Source organism: Diabrotica undecimpunctata, chromosome 7, assembly GCF_040954645.1.
Source record: "Diabrotica undecimpunctata isolate CICGRU chromosome 7, icDiaUnde3, whole genome shotgun sequence".
NCBI classification, from domain to species: domain Eukaryota; kingdom Metazoa; phylum Arthropoda; class Insecta; order Coleoptera; family Chrysomelidae; genus Diabrotica; species Diabrotica undecimpunctata.
In genome coordinates this window covers 76,348,684-76,373,287 of record NC_092809.1, presented here as the reverse complement: position 1 = coordinate 76,373,287, position 24,604 = coordinate 76,348,684, and the positions used below count along the sequence as shown (strand labels likewise).

Here is a 24,604-nt window from a genome sequence, read left to right as displayed (position 1 = left end):
TTGTTTACTGTTTCATGACAAGAGCGGGTTACTTGTATAATGGCTAGTTACATTTGTTGCGAAATCGTATAGTTGTGCTGAACTATTTAATATTGTGTCGCGTTAAACTTTAATCAGAACATTTTACGTTAGTTTCGAAGTTATAAAAATAGCTGGATTTTTTTCGGAAATTCGTTTACTTTTTGTAAACTTATTTCAATTATAAATAAAATATTGGTGGTCTTATCGGTTTCGTATCACATAATATTTAAATTTGTATCTTTTTGTATTTCGTTATATTTGAATGTGTGTATGTTCTAAATTGCGAGTTCTAAATTGAACATATATATTCTTCTCCCTTTCTGATGGCTTATATGTTATATAAAAGTCATCGTATTTGCAGAAAACAACAGATGCTCTAAGAGCGAAAGTACTTGGACACGATTTAATAAAAGAATTGTACTCGATATCTGCCTTATTTTATTGGTGAAATTCATATATAATATAAACCAAACATAACACAAATGTATTATTTATCTATTTTAGTTTTGTAGGTAAAAATACCTTCTAAATAAATATTGAAAACTAAACTATATAATAGACAGCTTTACTTAATTCTTTTTACAATATGTTGATTTCAGTATGATTGAGATATTGATAATCTATTTTCTATTGATGTTTATGTATATGAAAAACTAATTTAGTGTATAGAGATTTACGATATTGCTTTTATATCTAACACAGAACTTGGACTGCTATTCTATATTCTCTGATTTATATAGAAAAATGTAGTTGGTTTATTTACTATCGCAATATTTCCTTTTCTAATGTTACTGTTGTTTTCGTACATGGAATACATGTATAATAATGCTTACAGTGAGACATTAATGGTTCTGAAAACTTTTAGATATCGATTTTGCTCAAGTTTTGAGTACAAATTACAATGTGTACTGAATACTTACATGACTGAATAGATTTTTATGTGCATAGTAAAGTTTGGATGCATTTACAAACAAAAAAAACTAAGAAAAGATCCCTAAAAGTTTAAGAATGATGACAGAAACGATTACTCTCTGATTAAAATTAACGATACTTTTTTTTGGTTATTCTAACACAGAAATAATAAAAATAACACTGTTGTGCTGCCCCTAATATTCTGCGCGGCATAAGTTAGGGATATTGCCAATACAGTGTGTTTCAAAAAGGTATGTCATAAATTAAATCACGCATTCCGGTAACAAAAATAAATTGATTGAATCCAACTTACCTTAGTACAAAAGTGTACACAAAAAAAGTAACAGCTCTTTAAAGTTACAAAATAAAAATGTTTTTTGCATTATCTGCTAAACTACTTGACATTTTGTAATAAAAATGGACACGTTACTTTCTTGTTCTGAAAGCATTTTTCATATAAAAGAAACAACAAAATCTAAGCGCACAGAAAAATTTTAAGGGTATGTGCAGCCTTAAATCCTCCCAAACTTTTGAGTACGTTCAAATCAAATGAATTTTGTGGCATCATTAGTTTAACACATTATTTTTAAAACTTTTTTGCTTCTTATCACTTTTTCGAAAAACTAGTGTTTTCCTAGTTGGCCATAAAATTACAATTAGTTTCTACGGATACAATAATTACAAACAGTTCCATCAATAATAGTCAATAATTTGAAGCTATCATTTATTGTGTGAATAAGATTAATATTAAAATTTTTGATATTACAATGGCCTACACATTTCAGGAAATGGCAGATATGCATTTAACTTTGGGTAAGTTGGATCAGATTAAATTATGATTCCAATAAACTATCGGGAATATCGTAGGTGAATGTCAAGGAAATAGTGCAGCAGCCGCAAGGCGTTATGCAGTAAAATACCCCAATCGAAATACACGCCATAGACGATTATTTCTAACCATTGATCGTCGTTTACGGGAAACGGGAAAGTTGCTGGCAATAGTGGTCGTCCAATAATGGATGCAACTGATGAAGACATTTTAGAAATCACTGAAGAAGTCCCTGAAACAAGTACAAGGGTAATAGCTACTCAACTAAATGTTCCTCACGTAAGGGTTTGTAGGGGGTTGAAGGATTAGCTGCTTGCCAATATGCAACATAATTTTATTTTTCTGAATTAGAATTTATTTAACTATTATAAATTAAACAGATTTGATTAAGCTTATTTGATACTTGTGGTTTTACTAATTAATGAACAAAATCTAATACTTTTATTAATTACAATAATTATAAAATAAACAAAAAGAATAAGTAATGTTTGACGCAAATCAATTAGACCATCACCCTGTCCCTCTCTCTTCCTCTAATGGCGTTACAGCCCAAATCGAGCCTTGGCCTCTTTAAAACTATGCCTCCAATCTTGCGGTCCCACGCCGACCTTCTCCAGGTTCTTATAAGTTTTTTGATAAACATGATTTTTTATTATTGTTATAATATAATTTTAGATAGTACACAATGAGTAGAGGACGAATGCTTGTAAAGTTAGGGCAAATTAAATCTGAAGATATTCAAAGAGAAGAGATGATGACTATCAAGAACTAATGGAAGATGACGGACGAGCAGACATCGAAGACGACGCTCCCAGTGAAAAAGTAAACATAATACGAAATCCGAACAATCCAATGAAGATGTTAAAAATTTTCATAATGAAGTTGACGTCAATCGTGTGTATGCGTCTTGATACCATTTTATTGGTAAAGACAGAAAAACTTATTGGATGGGCTCATCCTCTACGACCAAGTCTACGAATACCTAGAAAGAATATTGTTAGTCATATTCCCGGAGTAAAAAATGTTGCAAAAAATGCAAATACTGCGGAAACTTGCTGAGGATTATATATTACAGAAGCAATCATGAAGAAAATCATGTATTACACAAATGTCTATATAACCAAAATACGAGAAAATTATACCAGACAAAGAGATTGCCAGAACACTGACACTACAGAGATATAAGTTGGAGAGTATTGTATGGTAGATGTAAATTTCGGAAATATATTGCTAACAAATCTGCTAAATATGGCGTTAAAATATATGCCTTAATAGATTCTAGAACGCTTTATACCTGCAATATGGAAATATATACAGGAAACAGCTGGATGGTCCTTTTCAACTAGACAGCTCTTCATCTGCTGTTGCTAAGCGTATAGCATATCCTATTTAGATACAGCTGAAAACATCACACTTGACAATTATTTCACGTCAGTGTCGTTAGCAAAATAATTACTTGCTAGAAAAAACTACACTCGTGAGGACCCTGAGTAAAAACAAGAGAGAAATTCCACCAGTATTCATACAAGAGAAACGACATGCACCTAGTAGCATGTTTGGTTTCCACAAGGATATTGTGTTACTATCGTATAAACCAAAGCTTCAAAAAACATACTGATATTGTCTACATTTCATTTCAGTGACTACAACGATTTGGAGTCTGGTGAGCAGGTAAAACCTGCGATTATTAGGTTCTACAACCTAACAAAAGGAGGAGTCGATGTAGTTGACGAATTAAAATAAACGTATTTTGTTTCCAGATTTTCTTGCTGCTGGCCACTTAAAATTTTTTGTACGGTTTTGGATATTACTGCTATTAATTCAAATATAGTATATAAAACTAATTCTGGAATTATTGAAGAACGTAGAATTTATCTGAATAATCTGGCCAAAAATTTTATTAAACCGCTGTTGGTTTGTCGTTCATCGATCAGGTCTTTGCCAATTAATATAAAAAGCATGTTACGGGAACATTTAAATATGCCCTTGATTTTACAAAATAGATAAGCTTTTCCAGAATTTTGTTACTTTGTTCAAGTCAAAAAACCGATGTGTTAGCTGCAATGTTGCTATTTGTACAGAGCATACCACCTTCACATGCTTTTTGCATTTGATCATAATATTCATCTAAAGATAGATTTAAAGTAAAATATATAGGGTATTTATCTTTGTTGGTAACAACATGGTAAAAAATTTTTTTATGTTTATAATGTACTTAAATAAATATTTTTTTTAACTTGTTTTATACAATAAATTCTTTATTATTATCAGTGCCTTAGTTTTATTTATAATAAAAAAAGAAAACTATTACACTAGGATCCTAGTGTGAGTGAAACTCTCACACGCGTTAAGCGCTTGTGATCCAGGGTTAATTGTGAATATATTTCTGCCTCTTCTTTCGTCCTGCGAGACATAATACAGATGTCATCGGCATAGGCGGCAATCTGCATTGATTTGTTTGTTAGGAAGTTAGCTCTTTCTATATTCAGCTGTCTTATCACATATTCGAGTCAGGTTGAATAGTGTCGGTGCCAGTCCGTCTCCTTGTTTTTATCCTTTAACTATTAAAAAGTTCTCAGTGAGCTCATTTTGTTTTCCGACAGTTGCTGTTGATGAGTCCATTGTTGCTTTTACTAGCTCGTTATATTTTTGGGGTTAAAGCTATGCAATATTTGATATAACTTATCTGACTCATAACTAACTAAGTGATACGTCAATGTCGTATTCCCGATATTATACGATTAGTTTAGAATTTGGTTCACATTGAATAGCTGGTCAGTTCTAGATCTTCCTTGTTCGGTTGCATATTCCGTATTCCGTGACAATATTTTTAATTAGTTATTGGAGTCGTTTGTTTAAAACAAAAGAAAAACTTTAAAACCATCACCCAATTGGTGATAAATATGTTAATTGGTGACAAACTACATTTAAGTGACAACTTTTATAACGCAAACATTTATGAAGCAAATTAGAGAAGAAGTTTGAACCAATGGAATGCAAATTATTATGTATGCTTGTATATTTATTTTGATAGTTTGTATCACTGTATTACATATTGTATCACTGTTTTAACTATATTTTTTGTGATATGGTTGATCCGGTAAAAATAAATAAATAAATAGATCTATTCTAAAGATGTTTGTAATAAACCGATGTTACATTTAAAAAAGTTCCATATAACTCCAGATTTATTACTTTCAATAAAATATTTTGTTGGATAATGTAGTCTTACACTAAATTAATATAAATTAAGTTGTATAATTTAGCACCCTAATGTCATAAAAGACATAGCAGAAGTATTTATTATGACTGTTAAACATTTTTGTGTCAGACTATACAAGAAAACTAACCTATAATAATTTGTAACCCATTTTTCTACCTTATTAATCATAAAGAAGACCTTATGTTGAATAAATATTTAAATTATGTTTCTTTGTTTTTCAGATCACGTCTCAGAGCTGGCTCGGCAGTCGGAAAACAAAACTCTGCTCCTGTTTTTACAGGTTTACAGAAAATTGGCGAGTGTATCGCGCCAACCAATTGAGACTCTCTACACAGATATTAGAAATTATATCTGGATAAACACGACTGATGCAAAACCGACAGTCAGTCCCGAAGAAATCGTTAATAGCGTGAATGTTTTCTTTGAAGAATTGTTTCCATTAGCATACCGTCACTCTGCTGACATATCCGATAAAGACTTGACACCGAATTATAAAGACTGTCTTAAAAAGTCAATTGAAAACATATCACCATTCGGAGATATCCCCAAACAAATCGGATTGTCTTTGTCGAAAAGCCTAGAAGCAACTAGGTTACTTTTGCAAGCTTTCAGGATAGGTTCCGAAGTATTAAACACAACTGACACGTTGCTCATTGATGAACACAGCAGTGACAATTCAGAATGTCATGATGCTTTACTCAAAATGACGTACTGTCCCAAATGCTTGGGTCTTTGGAAACACACCAAACCTTGTAGTGGGTATTGCCTCAACGTTTTAAGAGGTTGCATTACGAAATACGTGGCTGAGCTGGATTTGCCTTGGAACGGATTCGTGGAAGGAATCGAAAGTTTAGTTAACGCTATGAAACGGAGTAGCAATGACGCTGATGCTAACATAGATGCTGTTATTCGGAATCTGGATTATAAAATATCGACAGCTATCATGAGGTATATGGAGAAGGTCAAGGATATTGATGTTAGGGTAAGTTTTTTTCTGTTTCAACTGCCTAGACACAGGTTATTAAAGATTTTTGTTAAACAAAACTGTGCATAAATAATACATAGTATAAAAAGTAAAAATTTATCCACAAGGAAAATAAAATTCCTGTAGTTGGCTGTATACCATTAATCACAAAAGTTTTATTTAAAAATGCTTTATAAAAGGTATATAATTAAAAATACCCTTCCGAGCTACATCGCGGAACGTTTTGGAACTAAAAAGTTCATAATCAGTGTAATATTACCTGGAAATAAGTATAACTACTTTAGAGAAAGCAAACATAAAGGATAAATTTTGACTAAGGTTGAAAAATCAATGTGGTTAATTACTTACCAGGTATATATGATTCAAGCCACTAAATATCTAGGTAGAAGTCCTGAAAAAGTCAAAAAATTTGTTTTGTGTTCCATTATTGTTAAAAATATGTTGTAGAATACAAATCCCAGCTCTTGCCCATTTCCGTTAAAAACATTTAGGGTGATTCTTATTCTGGCTTAGGGCTCAAAGTAAAATAATCTAAAATACCGGAAAAATGTGTCCCCCATTAATCAAAAATTGACCTTTCGCTGTATAAAAATTAGAGAAAGAAATTGCTTTCGCCTTTCTTTTTATACCAACTTCATACAATACTAACTGTATTTACCAAACTTCATTAATACTATACACGAAATAATTGAGACATTTCATGCAGTATCTTCACCCTGTATCTCTAAAATGTCATGAAAGTCTCGTTATCTCCAAAAACCTGTTAATAAGCAATCTTGTTTACTAGATACAACCCTCCCACTAGTCGCAGTTTCAAGATTCCATAACAACCGACTAACATCGTTGTTGTTCTCAGAATTTTCATCAAATAACGTGAACTAACATTTCCGCGAAGAACCAGCGATTTTCTAGGATCCATTACCGTCTGCACGTTTAACCGTTAACCGTTACAACTAGTGCATACACATCATCATAGTTATATTATGTCACTAAAGCGTTGTCGCGATAGCGACGGGTAATAGTCTAAGAAGTCTTAAACAACTATACATTGGCGGATTTTTACAGAGGATTAATATTTGATTAAACGTTTAATTAATTATTAGTATATATATATATATATATATATATATATATATATATATATATATATATATATATATATATATATATATATATATATATATATATATATATATATATATATATATATATATATATATATATATATATATATATATATATATATATATATATATATATATATATATATATATATATATATATATATATATATATATATATATATATATATATATATATATATATATATAGCTGTTTTGGATGGGTTGGAGTCAATAATAGGGCTATTGGTTAACTATTTTTTTATTCTCGAGCTTTCAATTGTGTTTACAATTATTATCAAGAGCTAAAAAAGACAAACTACTTACAAGGTTGAACTAAAAAGAAAAAACAATTTTTGTTAACTTACCAAATAAAAATTAGTTTGGTAAGTAAAAATCACTGCTTACATCTTCAAAATATTTAATACAAAAATGTTTTTATCTAATAAATGTTTCTCTGAAAAATTTTTATAATTTTGAAAACATTTTTTTAATATAAGAATAATTGAATTTATAAATAAGTTCAAATAGCAACCAATTACAAATAGCCTCAATGTCATAAATGCCAACATAAAATTTTTATTTTTGACAATTATATTGCCAAAAGTAAAACTTCGTTTAAACATTCTTTTTTGTTTAGTAACAAAAAGAAGAAGATTTATTCACCGTTGACAGATGTCTGAAAGAATGTGACAGATATATGGAGAATTAAATATGACATTTTACAAGTTTTATACATAAATCATAAAGAAAGAATATAATTATAAATTTTGCTTAAATTTTGAATTTCAGATCTTTTGTTTAAACTCTTATCATTTTTGCTAATACAAACCATTTCCAAAAAAGTCCTTTTAAATTTATTACTTTCAGTACATAAAATTTTAATGTTATCAAAATCCATAATATGGTCTTTATCGATTACATGTTCTGCCAAAGCACAAGATGGTTTTTTAATTCTGCAATCACTTTTGTGAGAAATAATGCGATTTGAAAGATTTCTTCCGGTCTCTTCTCCGACATCCTCTCTGATGTCTTCTTCAGGGTCTGAAGCCCTGAAGAAGACATCAGAGAGGATGTCGAAAGCTCGGCAAAATGGATATCGACGCGGTTTAACCCGGAAGACTGGTGAGTTTAATATTAATTTTTATAATAATATTAATCTTAGCTCTAAGTTTAATTGTACTAACCGCGGAAATCTTTCCGAATATATATATATATATATATATATATATATATATATATATATATATATATATATATATATATATAATATATATATATATATAAATATATATATATATATATAAATATATATATATATATATATATATATATATATATATATATATATATATATATATATATATATATATATATATATATATATTAAGGATCACTCGAAGAGTGGTGGGTTTTTCGTTCAAAAGGTGGAGAAAAAGACGAAGAAATTGGCTACTTCATCTATTTATTTGAATACGTTTCGCTCTCTAATCAGAAAGTATCATCAGTTCATCTAAAAAAACAATATGAAAACCAACATCCGTATAAAAGTCAATATAAAAGTGTTACCTTAAAAAGACATGTAGCAGTCAATGTTATAACATGTAAAGAAGCTTAAGAAGCCTACATATTATAACATTGACTTTTCTATGGATGTTGGTTTTTCATATTGTTCTTTTTAGATGAACTGATGATGCTTTCTGATTAGAGAGCGAAACGTATTCAAATAAATAGATGAAGTAGCCAACTTCTTTGTCTTTTTTCTCCACCTTTTGACCGAAAAACCCACCTCTCTTCGAGTGATCCTTAATTTATATTGGATTAACGGTCGTACTCTTTTCTCGATATATATATGTATGTATATATATATATATATATATATATATATATATATATATATATATATATATATATATATATATATATATATATATTGATATGATTGGTGTTTAAAGAAAATAATTTATAAATTATATACTACATAATATTAGATATGAAAAGTATTTGGTTATTTTAATAAGTTATATACTAGAGAATTATATAAAAATTATTTATGTGAGGGCATTTTTAAGAAATTAGCATATAAAAAGTATTTTTTTTTATATAATTATAATGTTGTAAAATATATTTAAGTGAGCCATGTGACTAGGCAACCAGATATACATACTCTCCAAGTGACATTTTAAATAATTAGGAATATAAAGTGGGGTTATAATAATAATGTTAGTTTAAAATGTTTAATTTATATATATATATATATTTACTGATTTAAGTGTTTATTCTGATCTGAAAAACCTAAATGTCAACAAAATTATTAATAGAAAAGTATGGAATTCTCTAGATCACCGGAGATGGCCTTGTTTGCGAAATGATTTGTTCCAGAAAATTCAGACATGTATTTAATAGAACAAATGGAACATGATTTCTTACCAGATGGTTCTGGATTATCCAAAAAGATATAAATACCCGGTGATTTGGATTCAGAAGTCAGTCAGTCAGAAAGTTATAGTAAGAGGTGCATTCAGTTAGTCAATCAGTTACAAATAGTCCAATTGTTTAATATAGTGAGTTAAATGAAGATTAAAAATTATACATATATTTTTAATGCACATTTATAATTATACACAAATAATTATTGAAGATTAAAAAAAAGTATATTAGAAGAATATTGGTTGGATATTGGAAGAAATTAAAATTATATTATGATTGGAGATTAGTATAAATCAACTTATAATAATTATATGGTGATTGGATATTGGTATCTTGAAAAGAAGAATAAATATAAATGCTGTTTGCTGTTTTGCTTGGTGGTTTATAAATGCTGTGAAGAAAAATATCTTAAATTGGTCGAAGCTGATAATTGGAAAAAGTAATTTCACAAAAACAAGGATAACCGAAGCTGAGAAGAAGACATTTGAGTGGTGATTATAATCTATATAGTGGAAAACAGTTCATTTAGGCATTCAGTGACAGAAAGGTACAAAATTTTGTTAATATAATTTAGTTAGTGTCATAACAATTTCAATTTTGTAGATAGTTTGTTTAAATTTTACATTGTCTATAGAATTTAATTAGTTTCATAAGAATTTCAATTTAAAGATAGTTTATTTTAAATTTACATTGGCTAGGTTAGATATATATTTATTTGTGTTTCATAGTAGATCTAATAAAGATAATTTAAAAAAGTACTTACAAACTACAGTATCGTTTGAACCTTCGAAGAGAGAAGTCAAACAACAATAACCGGCTTACCAATTTGTTATTAATTAGTGTTCAAGTTTTTGTTTTTTCGTGTTGCTAAATTTATCAAAACAATTTAAATAAGTTAGATTTTAAAAACTTCGCCCCCGCCATGGGGAGCGTAAAAAATAAGACGCCAGATGGTGATAGTGGAGTTATTTGTGAAAGTGACAGTTTTTCCAATATGGAAAGTACTGCTGCCGTCATGGAAACGGGAACAATAGGTGCTAAGGAGGACGAACCAAAACTATTTGACTCGATAAATCCAGATAAGTACTTGTTAAATAATTATTGCGTATATGTTGAAAAAACTAATCAGCAAAGTTTGGGTCGTTTGCATCCTATGTTTGTAGGACATATTTTACACAAAAATCTAAAAGTACAAAACATTCAGGAAATTAAGGGAATAGGTAGAAATCGCGTTAAAGTAATATTAAATTCAATAGCAGAAGCTAATAAGTTGGTCACAAATAAAAATTTAAAAGAATTAAACTTAAAAGCTTTCATACCTAATCACCTTTTAGAGGTCAAGGGTCTGATCCGAGACGTTGACACAAGTTACGACGTTGATTATTTAAAACAAAACATAAATTCAAACTCAAGGGTTCTAGACATCAGACGAATGCACAGGAAAATTGAAAAAGATGGTAAAGCTGAGTATGTACCTAAGAAGACCATTGTAGTCAGCTTTGAAGGAAACATATTACCCAGCCATATATCCGTTAATTTTGTTTATTTTAATGTGGAAAAGTTTATAGGCAGGGTCACACAATGCTATAGATGTTTGAGATTCGGACACATATCAAAACAGTGCAAAAGCAGCCAAGAACATTGTATTTTATGTGGATCTGTCAAAACCGAAGAACATAACTGTTCTGAATTTAATAAATCATGTATACATTGCAAGAGTACACAGCATACATCGATTTCCAAACTATGCCCAATTTACGAGGAACAGAAACGTATTAAAAATTTGATGATAGAACAGAAAGTATCCTTTTTAGAAGCCAAAAAGCTTTCTCAATCTTCATATTCAGAAATAACAACGAACAATCGCTTTTCTGCCTTAACAAATTACGAGGCAGATTTCCCGAAACTACCTCAAAGTTCTGGTAATAAACATGCTTTCCAGCAGCCACAACCTACAAATTCTCAACGTTCGGATAGTAGCAGACCTATGGCACTAACCCATAACAACAAAAAACGTAAAGCCACTACTTCTCCCTCATCCCCAAACTTACAGAACCCTCCCATGTTTAACTTCCGTTTTGAACCATCACATCCTCTTCCCCAGTATCCAAAGCAATCTACCTTTCAACCCACAGAAGGTGATAATAAAGATATTGCTCAGGCAGTGACGGAGTGTGTCATTAATTTTTTAAAAAATATTCACACACTTGAGGATTTAAAATCTGTAGATAATGAGAGCATAAATCAAAAAATATTTTCAGTATTGGAGGGTACTAAAACATTGAAATAAAATTCTTAGCATATATCAAAATCAAAATTATTTATCTAAATTATGTAATTCAAATGGAACTTTTTTCTGGCAGTATTTCTTATTTAAACATTAATCCAAGATCAAAATACACTATTAAAAAAACAAATATGAATGTTTTCACTTATTTTATTATACAACTTTTTACTTATTCGTTAGAATCAGATGTTGGAGGACATCTTCAGTAAATAAGGTTTTCCAAGGACAAACAACTCTGAGAATTTTACAATGGAACGGAAGGTCCGTTGCATCCAATAAAAATAGTTTAGTTCATTTTTTAACAGCTGAAAACATTGATATAGCGTTGTTAAGTGAAACATGGTTCAAACCAAATCAAAACTATATATTTAAAGGTTATAATATAATCCGCCAGGATAGATACGATGGATATGCCGGTGTAGCAATTTTGATTAAAACTTCTATCTCATTCTGTCAAGTGAATATTACTAAAAATTTCAATGATAAAATTTTAGTTTGTGGCATCTCCGTTAAATTTAACAATTTAGAATTAAGTTTCTTGTCTGTGTATAGGCCTCCTAAAGTCCATGCTTCTAAAGATGATTGGAAAAATATCTTCTCTCAAGTTACATCACCTTGTATAATTGGAGGGGATATGAATGCACATAACTCTTTATGGGGCTCACTGCACAATGATGCTGCAGGTCATCAAATCGTCAGCAGTGTCGAGGACCTAGATCTTATTATTTTGAATAATGGGGAACCCACATATCTTTCCAAATATGGTACTCAGAAATCTATGATTGACATTTCTCTCTGTACAGCTAATCTAGCCAGTAAAGTTTCCTGGTCCGTATCTTCAGATACCTTAGGGTCAAATCATTTTGCTATAACCATGAACCTTTCCAAAACTCACACATCACATGAAACAATTTATCCAAAAAGCAAATGGAATATCAATAAAGCCAATTGGTCACTTTATACATCCTTAATAGAAAACATGTTTGTCAACTATAGTATCTCTTTAAACACTTACGAAAATTATAATTTTCTTATTAATTGTATTAATGAATCTGCTTCAAAATATATCCCTCAATATAAAATTCTTAAACTCAAAAATCGTCCCCCACCACCATGGTGGGACCCTGAATGTGATATTATAATTAATGAAAGAAAAAAGGCTTTAAAAGCTTACAAACTTTCATCGAGTTTTGATAACTACTTAAAATGTCAGGAAGTTACTGCTCGAACAAAAAAGCAGTTGAAGCAAAAAGCTAAATCCAGTTGGATCAAATGGTGCTCCAATTTAAACAAAAATACCTCTGCTAAGCAAATATGGTCACAGGCCAACAAAATGAATCGAAAACCGCAGAATAGTATAAAACCTTTCAGCAATGAAGTTTTAGATGACTTCTTTAATAAAGTTTCTCCTCCCTGGGTTCAATATTTCTCTAACCAATCCGAACAAAGTCACCAATCCAATCACTTTTTGTTGAAACCTTTTACTAAATCTGAATTAGATTTCGCTCTCAAAAATTGCAATAATACCTCCCCAGGGATTGATCAAATCAAATACCCTATGTTAATCAACCTACCAAGAGCCGCTAAAGATCTGCTGTTACAGGTATTTAATGACATCATTCAAAATAACATCGTTATTGATTCATTTAAAAACGCCATTGTGGTTCCTATCCTAAAGTCTGGTAAAGATCCAAATATTGCAAATTCATACAGACCAATATCGTTACTTTCCTGTGTTTTTAAAACTCTAGAGAGACTCATAAAATTTAAACTGGATTGGTGGTTACAAAAAAATAATTTGCTACCAGAAAATCAGTTTGGTTATAAAAGAAGCTTTGGAACACTAGATGCTCTAACAACCATTGTGGTAGATGTACAAAATACCTTAACCAGAAACAACTATTTAACAGGACTATTCTTGGATATTGAGGGAGCATACGAATCAGTTTGCCTGTCAACTTTAAGAAATAAAATGGTTAATTTATTCCATATGCCAATCGCATTCGTGGATACAATAATTGGATTTTACACAAAGAGGATCATCTATGTAAGAGATCATAATAACAAGCTAATTGGACCGCGATATAATTATCAAGGTATACCACAAGGCTCAGTTTTATCTCCAATCTTATTCAATATATACAGCTCTGACATACATAACATCCAAATAAATAACAGTTCATTCAAAATCGTACAGTATGCCAACGATTTCTGCATCTATACAGAAAACAAAAAATATGAAACCTGTATACAAAGCCTTAGCAAAGTATGTGAATCCCTTTTTTCATGGTTCTTAGAGAATGGTCTCAATTTATCTATAGAAAAATGAGTAGTATCTATCTTCACAAGACACAACATTCCTACAAATGAAAATATCATTCTGAACGATCAATGTTTTAAGCTTCAAAATCATGTCAAATATCTAGGCCTTATTTTGGATAAGAAGTTAACTTGGAGACAACACATAGAGTACATGCTTGATAGATGTAACAAAGGCAGCAATTTCCTCAGAATGACAACTAAAACGTGGTGGGGTTGCGATGTAGAAACATCCTTGTTGTTTTATCGCGCATATATACGATCTATTCTAGATTACGGTGCTACTCTTTATGGTTCCGCCTCTAAGAACCTTTTAAGAAAAATCGACACGTTTCAAAATTCTATTATGAGGATATGTTTGGGTGCTATGAGATCAACCCCTATACAACCCTTATATGTTGAAGCCGCTGAGCTACCCCTGGAAAATAGAAGAAATTTTTTAAGTGAAAAAAGCCTTCTTAAAATTCTATTAACTAACTCCCAGTTATTTTCAAGCGTCCGTCAACTTAACGAGTCAGATCTTACAAACAAATATTGGGATAAAAAACCTTCCCCGCCTTTATGCATGGCATTACAGAATAATCCTATTTTTTTCAAGAAATTGGACACGGTTGACAGAAGCTTAGACTACTATTCTTTATTCCACAGAACTCAGGTTATAATACCCACTTATAGTGAGAACACCATTATGAGTAGCAATCTTCTAATATCTCTATTGCAGGATTATAGGGAAGCCACAGTAATATACACGGACGCATCAAAAACAACAGAAGGGACGGGATGCGCATACTTTTTACCTGCTACAAACGTAGATTTCAAGTATAAACTACCATATGAATTTTCAATCTTTTCAGCGGAATCAATAGCTATACTTGAAGCTCTAAAATATGTTAAAAACACCTGTAATAGACATATCTTAATTCTGTCAGATTGCCTTTCAGTTTTGCAGAGCATAAAAAACATTGAATTACCCTCAACATTTAGCAACCCCTACATATTTGAAATAAAAGACCGATTGTATCATTTATCATCGACTGGAGTCAACATAAAATTTATTTGGGTCAAAGCACATATTGGTCTCAAACACAATGAATATGTAGATCACTTGGCTAAAATGAGTGTAACAACTGGCTCTACGTTGAAATATATGCTTAACACATCAGATGTTACTACGATTTTCAAAAAAAATCAGCAACTTAGATGGAAAGAGCAATGGAAACATTACTGTTCTACAAACTCTAAAAGGTATACCTCTTTACAACCAACTCTACCTCAAACAACCTGGTTTCAGAATTTCAAAGCTCCTCGTAAATATATTACTACTATAAATCGAATACGCTTTGGACATGCATGCTACCCATGCCATTTATTTAAAATTAAAGTCATCGATGATGATAGTTGCAAACATTGCGGCAAGCTAGGTGACCTCGATCACATCTTCTTTGAATGTCCTAAATTTATTCAGCATTCAAACTCCCTGTATACAAAATTAACTAAATGCAATACATACGCTCCATATAATATACAGTCTTTGTTAGACATAGGTTCTGTAACAATATATAATTTAATTATAGAATTTTTGTCAGACACATGCATAGCTTTATAAATCTGGTACTCGTTCATGAAAATTTTCATGAGCGTGTATAGGATTAGACTTGTACCCTTTGTTTATCCTATATGTAACAATACCTTATCCGTGGTCCAGTATTGTTTGTCTGTTAAAATAAATGTCTTGACGGACCCCTAGACGAGAAGCGAGTGTCCTTGTATTTTCCTTCGTGTTCTTCTATTAATTATTCGTCTATTTCGTTTTAGGGATATCGCTGTGCATTTGTCTGAGAGAAATAATCTGTACTTATCTGTCTATACTTTTTTAAGGAATATATTATAACCTTTCGAGACTGGCTGAATGACGAAAGTCAATGCCACAAAAAAAAAAAAAAAAAAAAAAATACAAACTAATTCTTTGAGAACCGCGATAAAAACCCTATATATTATATTATTAAAAATACTCATTGCTCATCATTCAAACAAACAATATATTATAACAATTTGGCGCCCACCGCGGGGCTCTCTATTTAAAAGAATTAGTTTGGGAAGATAAGTGCTCTCATATAATTAAATTAATTTTCATTAGAAAGAAAAAATTATAGATTTTATTTTTAATTATATTTGAACAAGTAAAGTCTCAAAATGTCTCAAGGAAAGAAAGGTACAAGAAGCAAAAAGAATGAAGAAGATGTGGAAGTAGAAACACAACCTATACAAGAGGAGAGTTTAGTTCAAGTTCCACAAGATACTGCAGAAATGAATCCAGAAAGAGAGGAAAATGTCAATATGGCAGCTTTGATGTCATTAATGATGCAGATGAACAAGACAATGGAAGAGAATACGAAAAAAATGGAAGATAATACAAAAAAAAATAGAACAGAAAATGGAAGAGAATATGAAAAAAATGGAAGAGAATTCAAAAGAAGTCAAAGAGGACATGAAAAAAATGGAACAGAAATTGGAAGAGAATTATAGAAAATTAGAAAAGAAAATAGAAGATAATAATAATAAAATTGTAAAGCAAATAGAAAAACAAATGGATAAAAAACTTGAAACTGCAGAGAAAAAAGTAGCAAATGAAATAAAAAATATACGGAATGACTACAAGAAAAGGATAGAAAATGAGAGGACAGAAGTAAAGAGGATTATTCAAGATAATAAGATAGATATAGAACAGAAAATAGAGTTGCAGAAATGTAACTTAGAAGTAAAAATTAACGAAGACAGGAGAAACACAGAAGAAAAATTAGACGATATACAACAAAATATCCAAATAAATAGTAATCAAATAAGAAATGTGGAACATAGAATAGATGATATTTCACAAATGAGAGACATAGGGAGACCTTACTTAAATTTAACAAATGAGACTGGGATTAAATTCACTGGTAATATAAAAAATTTGCATCCTAGGGTATACATAAATAGTTTAAAACATAAATTAAGATTTGTGAATAATATTAATGATAAAAGATTATATTAGAATGACATTAAATGACAATGCAGCAACTTGGTTTGCTAGTATTGAAAATGATTTAGATAATTTTCAAACATTTGAAAATAAATTTTTAAATTATTATTGGGGTGAATTAGAGCAAGCAAAGTTTAGAGAAATTCTATATTTTGGAAAGTATAATCACAATTTAAAATCAAATATGGTAGATTATGCATTGAAACTGATAACGGTTGCAAAATATTTGGAACCACCACTTAGAGAGGATGAAACAGTCTTAAATGTATCTAGATATTTTGATGCTGATGTTGTGCAAACAGTAACTGTACAAAATATTCAAACAATAGATAGTTTTATTAATTTTATTCAAAGAATACAAAAAAGCAATATGACAAGTAATAATAACAACAGAAAAAAAAATAATAACTTTCAATATAATAAAAATGATAATCAACAATATAGACAATCATATAACAATAACACTAGGTATGGTGATAGTTTACAAAATTTTAATAATAGTAACAGTAATCAAAATAGACAGAATTTTAATAACAATACTAGTTATAATAGACAACATTTTAATAACAGTACTAATAATAATAGACAAGATTTTAACAATAGAAGAAATACAGAGCGACCTAACTATAACAGACAGGTAAATTGTGTTCGAAGGAATAGAAGCTGCGAAGACAGGGAACGAAATAGTACAAGGCAAGAAAATGTGAGTAGAAGTCATAGTAGGGAAAGACATAGGACATCAGATCCAAGTGGTCAGATACAATCTGACAATTCTAATAATCAAAATTTTGTTCAGTAAACTTTCTGAATTACAAGTTAGGCCATTGCTATTATGAAAAACCTTCTGAATTTATTTCTTTAGATGAAGATAAAATTATTGAATCTATTAATTTAATTTATATAAATGCTTTGGCCAAAAATAAAATGATTAAAATTATGATAGATACTGGTTCAGAAAGTACTTTAGTCTCGGAGAATTTTATTTTTAATACATTAAAACTATCAGATATAATAAAGATTCCAAAAATTAAAATTGTTGTTGCAAATAATAAGAAGTTGGGTGAAATTGATAAACTAGCCAATTTTAAAATTAATATTCTTAATAAAGAAATTAATATGCAAGGATTTATTGTCAAGGATTTATGTGTTGATATATTAATGGGAAATGATGAATTGGAAAAGAAGAAAGTAAAGATAGATTTTGAAGAAAAAATGGTAACTTTGGAAGGGCAAATAATTAAATTTATGCAGAAAGATGAGGTGGAAGAAGGAATAAGAGTGGATAGGATATTATTAAAAGAAAATAATGATGTTTATGAAGAAGAAATGTATTTTGATGATAGGGATATGTCCCAAAAGAATGTAAAGAATAACTATTGTAGTGAATATTTAAGGAATGGAAATTTTAAGCAGATGGATGCCTACGAGGTGGAGTGCGTAAAATTGGAAGCAAGGAATAATGAGTACATAATGAAGAATAATTTTATTTGTAAAGAAGAAGATATGATAAAAGTTTTAAATTGCCCTGAAGAATATAAATCAATAGTCGTTTCCATATTGCAGCAACACAAGGGACTTGTCAATAAAGAAAATAAAATTGCACAAAATTATATCCATAGTATAAAAGTTAAAGAAGAAAAAGATTTTAAAACAAAATCATACCCAATACCATATAAATACAGAGAAGAAGTAAACAGAACGATTAATAATATGTTAGAAGATGGAATCATTGAGAAGGCAGATACACGTTTTATCAACCCTATAGTAGTAGTACGTAAAAGATCAGGTGAAATCAGGTTATGTTTGGATGCAAGGAATATTAACAAGATCACTGAAAAGCAATTTGAAGCACCAATGAGTATAGATGGAATACTAGGAAGAATTACAGGAATGTCATTTTTCACTAAAATCGATTTACAGCATAGTTTCTGGTTAATACCTCTAGAAAGAAAAAGTAGACAGTATACAGGATTTCAGATAGGTGGAGTAGTATATCAATTCAAAGTAGTACCATTTGGACTTCAATCATCTTGCAGTGCTCTATGTAGATGTCTTCATGATATTTTGGATCAATATGAACATTTTGTAATTCACTACATTGATGATATATTAATTTTTTCTAAAACGGCTGAAGATGATGAGAAACACCTAAAAATTATAATAAATAGATTAGACAAAGTTGGACTAAAAATAAATCAAGAAAAATGTACATTTTTTCAAAAAGAAGTAATATATCTAGGTTGTAAACTTAACACTAAGGGAATCGAAATGGATCCAGAACGGACACAAGTCATTCAGGAATATAAAACACCACACAATTTAAGAACTTTAAGAGGGTTTATTGGAATAATTAATTATTATAAAAGGATGATACCAGATCTAAGTATAAAAGAAATTCCATTACTTGAACTACTGAGAAAAGGTGTAAAATGGAGATGGGATCAGAGAAGAGAACTAGCATTCCAAGAAATTAAAAACATTTTTCTGTCAAATTTAAAAATATACTATCCTGACTACACACAGCCATTCATATTAAGAACAGATGCATCCATAGAGAGATTATCAGGGGTATTATTACAAATACATGATGGGGTCGAATACCCAATACAATTCATTTCAAGAATTACAAAGCCACATGAAAAGGGTTACTCAGTTTCAGAATTAGAACTAGCAAGTATTATACATTGTGTCACAAAATTAAGATTTTATTTGTTGGGTAATAAATTTACAATAGAAACAGATCACCAAGCTTTAACATCTATATTAAATAACAAATATGGAAACAGTAGAATACATCGGTGGAGTCTAATATTGAGTGAATACTCCTTTGAAATCAAATACATTTCTGGAAAATCCAATATAGTGGCAGATGCTTTATCAAGGTTAGAAAATATATCACAAAAAGGGCAGCGAACAATAAAAATTGGATTAAATCAATTAGTAGAAAGTACAGGATTATATTCTAAAGAAGAAATTATAAGAGATCAGATCAATTTGAGTGAAAAACAAAAAGTCCTTAGGAAAGATGGGGTATATTATAAAATAATAAATGGCATAGAAGTATATGTAATAACTAGAACTTTAGCAAAGAAAATATTGAAAAATTTACATAACAATTACATGCATATTGGTTCAAGAAAGCTATGGATGCTATTTAGGGACAATTATTTTGCAAAGAATGACATAAGTATAGCAAAAGAAATTACTACCCAATGCCAAATATGTCAAATAAACAAAGAAAAGAATTTCAAAAACCAGAACACATATAGATCTAATGTTGTATATGAAAAACTAAATACAGTGTCCATGGATTTTATCTCAAATTTGAGTATATGAATGTTATAGTTTATTCGTCTTCCGGGTTTGGACCGTGTCATTTGTGAGTGACCCAAAAGTGGGTTCATCTCGACGTTTCGCTACAATTGTATGTAGCTCCTTCAGGAGAACAAAAAAGAAACAAAAGACAGGAAGATGGGTAGTTAGCAACGGTAACTCAACGCAACCAGAGGCGAATACTAACTACCAAGATGGGCATTTGGTCACAGTAACTCAACTACTCAACGCAGCCAGAGGTGAAAACCAAATGCCAGGACAGGGATTCACGTCCAACAGCTCAGAACACTAACGCGTCGAGAGGCAGGGAGTGAATCCGACGATTACTCCGCTACCGCTCTATTTATAGTCGCGGTGACCTGTCGTGTCGGGACGTATCGGCACACTCCGTGGCGCGAACGTCAAGAAGCGCGCGCTGGCCAATCATGTGGCTGCATTGTGGTAGCGGGACCGGACGGCGGCTCTAGACTGGGATTCCAGATGGGAGACAAGTAGTATCCTTCCTCTCGATTGATATTATGTGGATTTTTTCGGATCTCTAGAGATTCGCGGATTTTCCTGGAATAAAAGAAGGGGCTCTTAGAAATAATATGGGTTTTTTCGAACAATATGGAATGACCGGTTTCTTGGCAGTGTTCTGCAACTGCAGAATGGGAGAAAAGATCTGATCGAATGCATCTTTGATGCTCTTGAATCCGAGTTTTGACGGAACGACCAGTTTCGCCAATATACACTTGTCCACATGAACAAGGAATAGAATAGACACCACAGGAAGATAGGGGCGGTAATGGGTCCTTAGGAGAGGGTAGATATTGTGAGATTTTCTTGGGTGGTCGAAAAGTAGTCCTGATACCTTCTTTGCGAAGAATTTTGCCAATCCTATCAGTGACACTTCGAATATACGGAAGAAAAGCCACAGGAGTATTACCCGAAGATTCTGAATTTGTCGTCCTAGGGTGTAAAGGGGGATGTAGATGTCGGTGTGTAATATTTTGAATTGTGGACTTGGAGTAACCGTTGGCGACAAGGGTTTTTTGCAGATGGCCAAGTTCTTCTCTAAGGTTGTCAGGTTCAGAAATCGAAATGGCCCGATGGATGAGAGAGTTGATCACAGAATTCTTTTGGGCAGGATGGTGGTGTGATGAAGCATGTAGGTAACGATTCGTGTGGGTCTTTTTTCTATAAACAGAGTGACCCAATCGGCCATTGGGCTTGGAGGTGACTAACACATCGAGAAAGGGAAGGGACCGATTATTTTCTACTTCCATTGTGAATTTTATACTCGGATGTTGTGAGTTAAGATGATCTAGGAAGATGATCTATCTCTACTTCGTGAACGGATTCAACATATTCGAAAAACCCTTAATTTTCAATCCCAAAAACTTTTTAAGCTGCATCTTGAACTCTCCAGTATTCTTAGTTGTATTCTTCTTATTTTTTTTTGTGGACTTCCTTGGTGCTTCGGGACTATAAAATGCCTGGGCAAAAATTCTTTCCTTTTTTTTCTTAATCCTATTTGTGTGCGTGTATTGGGGTGTGCATTCCCAAGTGTATAATGCTCTCACACACCCCGGTGTATATTGGACTTATAATTACCTAAAAACCTAAAAAGAAAAGCGTACCCTCTCGCCAGAGTTTTTTTGGTGTGTTTTCTGATTGACTGCATTTCTTTGTTTGTTCTTCTTGCAACCATCTCATTCTTTATTTATTCGTTCGGGTTCTCCCTATATCGAGCTATCTGTTGTTTTGGTCTTCTGTGTACCGTCCTTATATTTTCATTGTAGTTAGTCAGCTCTCTTAACATTCTGCTTGGGTGGTTTCTTAGTCCGTTGAAAATTTCATATGCTCTCTCGTCTAGCGTGCGTAGGATTCTTGTTTGTCCTGAGTCTCTATATACGTATCTCAAGGGTACGTACCTTGGTATCTTAAGGGCATCTCTGACTATTTGATTCTGAGTGGTCTGTATCTTTTTCCTGTTTGTTTTACAGGTGTGTCCCCACGCTGCGGATGCATATGTTAGGACTGGCAGGATAATACTATTCGCAACCCTGATTTTGGTTTTAAATCGTAGTTTACTTTTCCTTCCAATAAGTGTTGAGAGCTGACTTTTCAACGCTTTGGCTTTGCGTATTTGCTGATTGATGTGCTCAGTGAACGTTAGCTTCTTGTCTAGATGTACCCCTAGGTATTTAGCCTGGTTGGTCCAGTCTACTGGGGTGTTTTCAATTGTAATTTCGCGATTTGGTACACTTCTTCTGTGGCTAAACATTACAGCCTGTGTTTTGTCTGGATTTAGGGCTATTTTCCATTTTATGCACCATCTTTGGAATCTGTTTAGTGCTCTTTGCAGATGATTAGCTGCATGATCCGGGTTTCTCCAGCTAACAGCTATTGCTGTGTCGTCAGCGTAAAGACTCAACAGAGAGCCTGGCTCTTTTGGCGTGTCGGCCGTATAGATGGTGTACAGGTAAGGAGACAGCACCGCTCCCTGAGGCACACCCGCCTCCAGGGTCCCGACTTCGGATAGGGTTGCCCCTATTCGAACTCTGAACCTTCTGTTGGCAAGATATGACGCAAGAAGGCATGTCATCGCCTCACTGTAACCAAATTCATTCATTTTATAGATGAGTCCATGGTGCCAGACTCTGTCGAAGGCTTTGCTGACGTCCAGAAAAGCTGTAGCTGTGTACATTTTTTCATTAAATCCTTTGGTGATAAATTCTGTAAGTCGTAGTACCTGTAATTCACAGGAGTGTTCGCTTCTGAACCCGAATTGAGCCTCTGGTATGGTTCCTAGCATTTGTGATTCTTCATTGAGTCTTCTTAGTATGACTCTTTCCGCTATCTTGCTTATAGATGATAATAAGCTGATAGGTCTGTAATTTTGCGGAAATGTGCCGTTTTTACCAGGTTTTGCAATCATTATTACGTGTGCCTCTTTCCACCTATCTGGGAAATATCGTAGTTTTAGCATGCTGTTTATTATGTTAGTGATATAAACAATAGCTTTTGTTGGTAGATTTTTCAGCGCCCTGTTTGTGATGTTGTCGGGTCCTGGGGCTTTTTTGGCATTTGTCATTTTTATAAGTTCCTTTATTTCTTCGGGAGATGTATGTGTAATACCTATTCTGCCCTTTTTCCTTCTAAGTCTTCTCGCTGCTCTTTCTACCTCTTCTTCAAAGTCTATGTCATCGTCGGGGTGTTCGTTGTTTCTACACGCCCTTTCTAATTCGTCCTTCATGACTTCGGCTTTGTCGATTTCCGTATGGACAATCCCGTTTACTCCGTGTAGGGGAGGTATGGGTTTCTTGTCCTTTCGGAGGATTTTAGATAACTTCCAGAAGGCGGATTTGTTAGGATTTAGCTCATCGATATAGGAGTCCCAGCTTTCATTTCTATGATTTTGAAGTTGTTTTTTCACTTCCCTGTCTAGCTCATTTGCAATCCTTTTGTCTTCTACCGTTCTTGTGCGGTAGGCTCTTCTTCTTTTCCGGTTTTTCTCTTTGATTAGGTTTTGAAGTTCTATACTTATATCCCTGAATCTTCCTTTTTGTCTTGTGATTGTTTCGGTTTTGGAGCTGGCATCGATAGCATTGTTTATTGCTTGTTCTAGTTTTATTACACTATCTTCTAGTTCTGTAATATTATTAATTGTTGGGATGTTACCGATGTTCTCGCTCACAATTCTTCTGAAGTTTGGCCAACTTGTCTTCTTTCTGTTGTGGGGCTGCAAATAGTTCAATTCTAATGCACCCAGGGTCAGGACGATTAGGTTATGTGTCGAATCGCCTTCATTTAGAAAGTGTATCTCGTATTGTTGACCCACGTTGTGTAGGATTGCAATGTCAAGATACGTAGGGAGTTCTCCGTGGAAACATGTCGGTTCTGTTGGTCCGATGACATGTGTGTTCGGTCTGTTCTCGAGATGGTTGCAGAGATATCTTCCGTTTCGGTTGGTCGTCCTGTCAAACCAATTGGGAGATCTAGCATTTAGGTCTCCAATAATTATAGTTGGCTCTTCTGAGTTCAGTATTAGGCTCAAATCTTCGTTAAAAATCGGATCATGTGGTCTGACGTAAGCTGACACTATTTTTAGTGTTTCGTTGTTGGCCTTAAGTCGAA

At 32.1% G+C, this 24,604-nt stretch overlaps 1 protein-coding gene across 1 annotated transcript in view; it reads left to right on the top strand.

The window, feature by feature from the left end:
* The window catches only part of dally (division abnormally delayed protein), a 507,405-nt gene that overhangs the window by 8,424 nt on the left and 474,377 nt on the right, over window positions 1-24,604 (top strand). Inside the window, exons 2-3 of the mRNA XM_072539017.1 lie at window positions 2,507-2,660; window positions 5,207-5,967. Of these exons, the coding sequence (XP_072395118.1) occupies window positions 2,507-2,660; window positions 5,207-5,967 (915 nt within the window). The remainder of the gene's footprint in view (window positions 1-2,506; window positions 2,661-5,206; window positions 5,968-24,604) is intronic.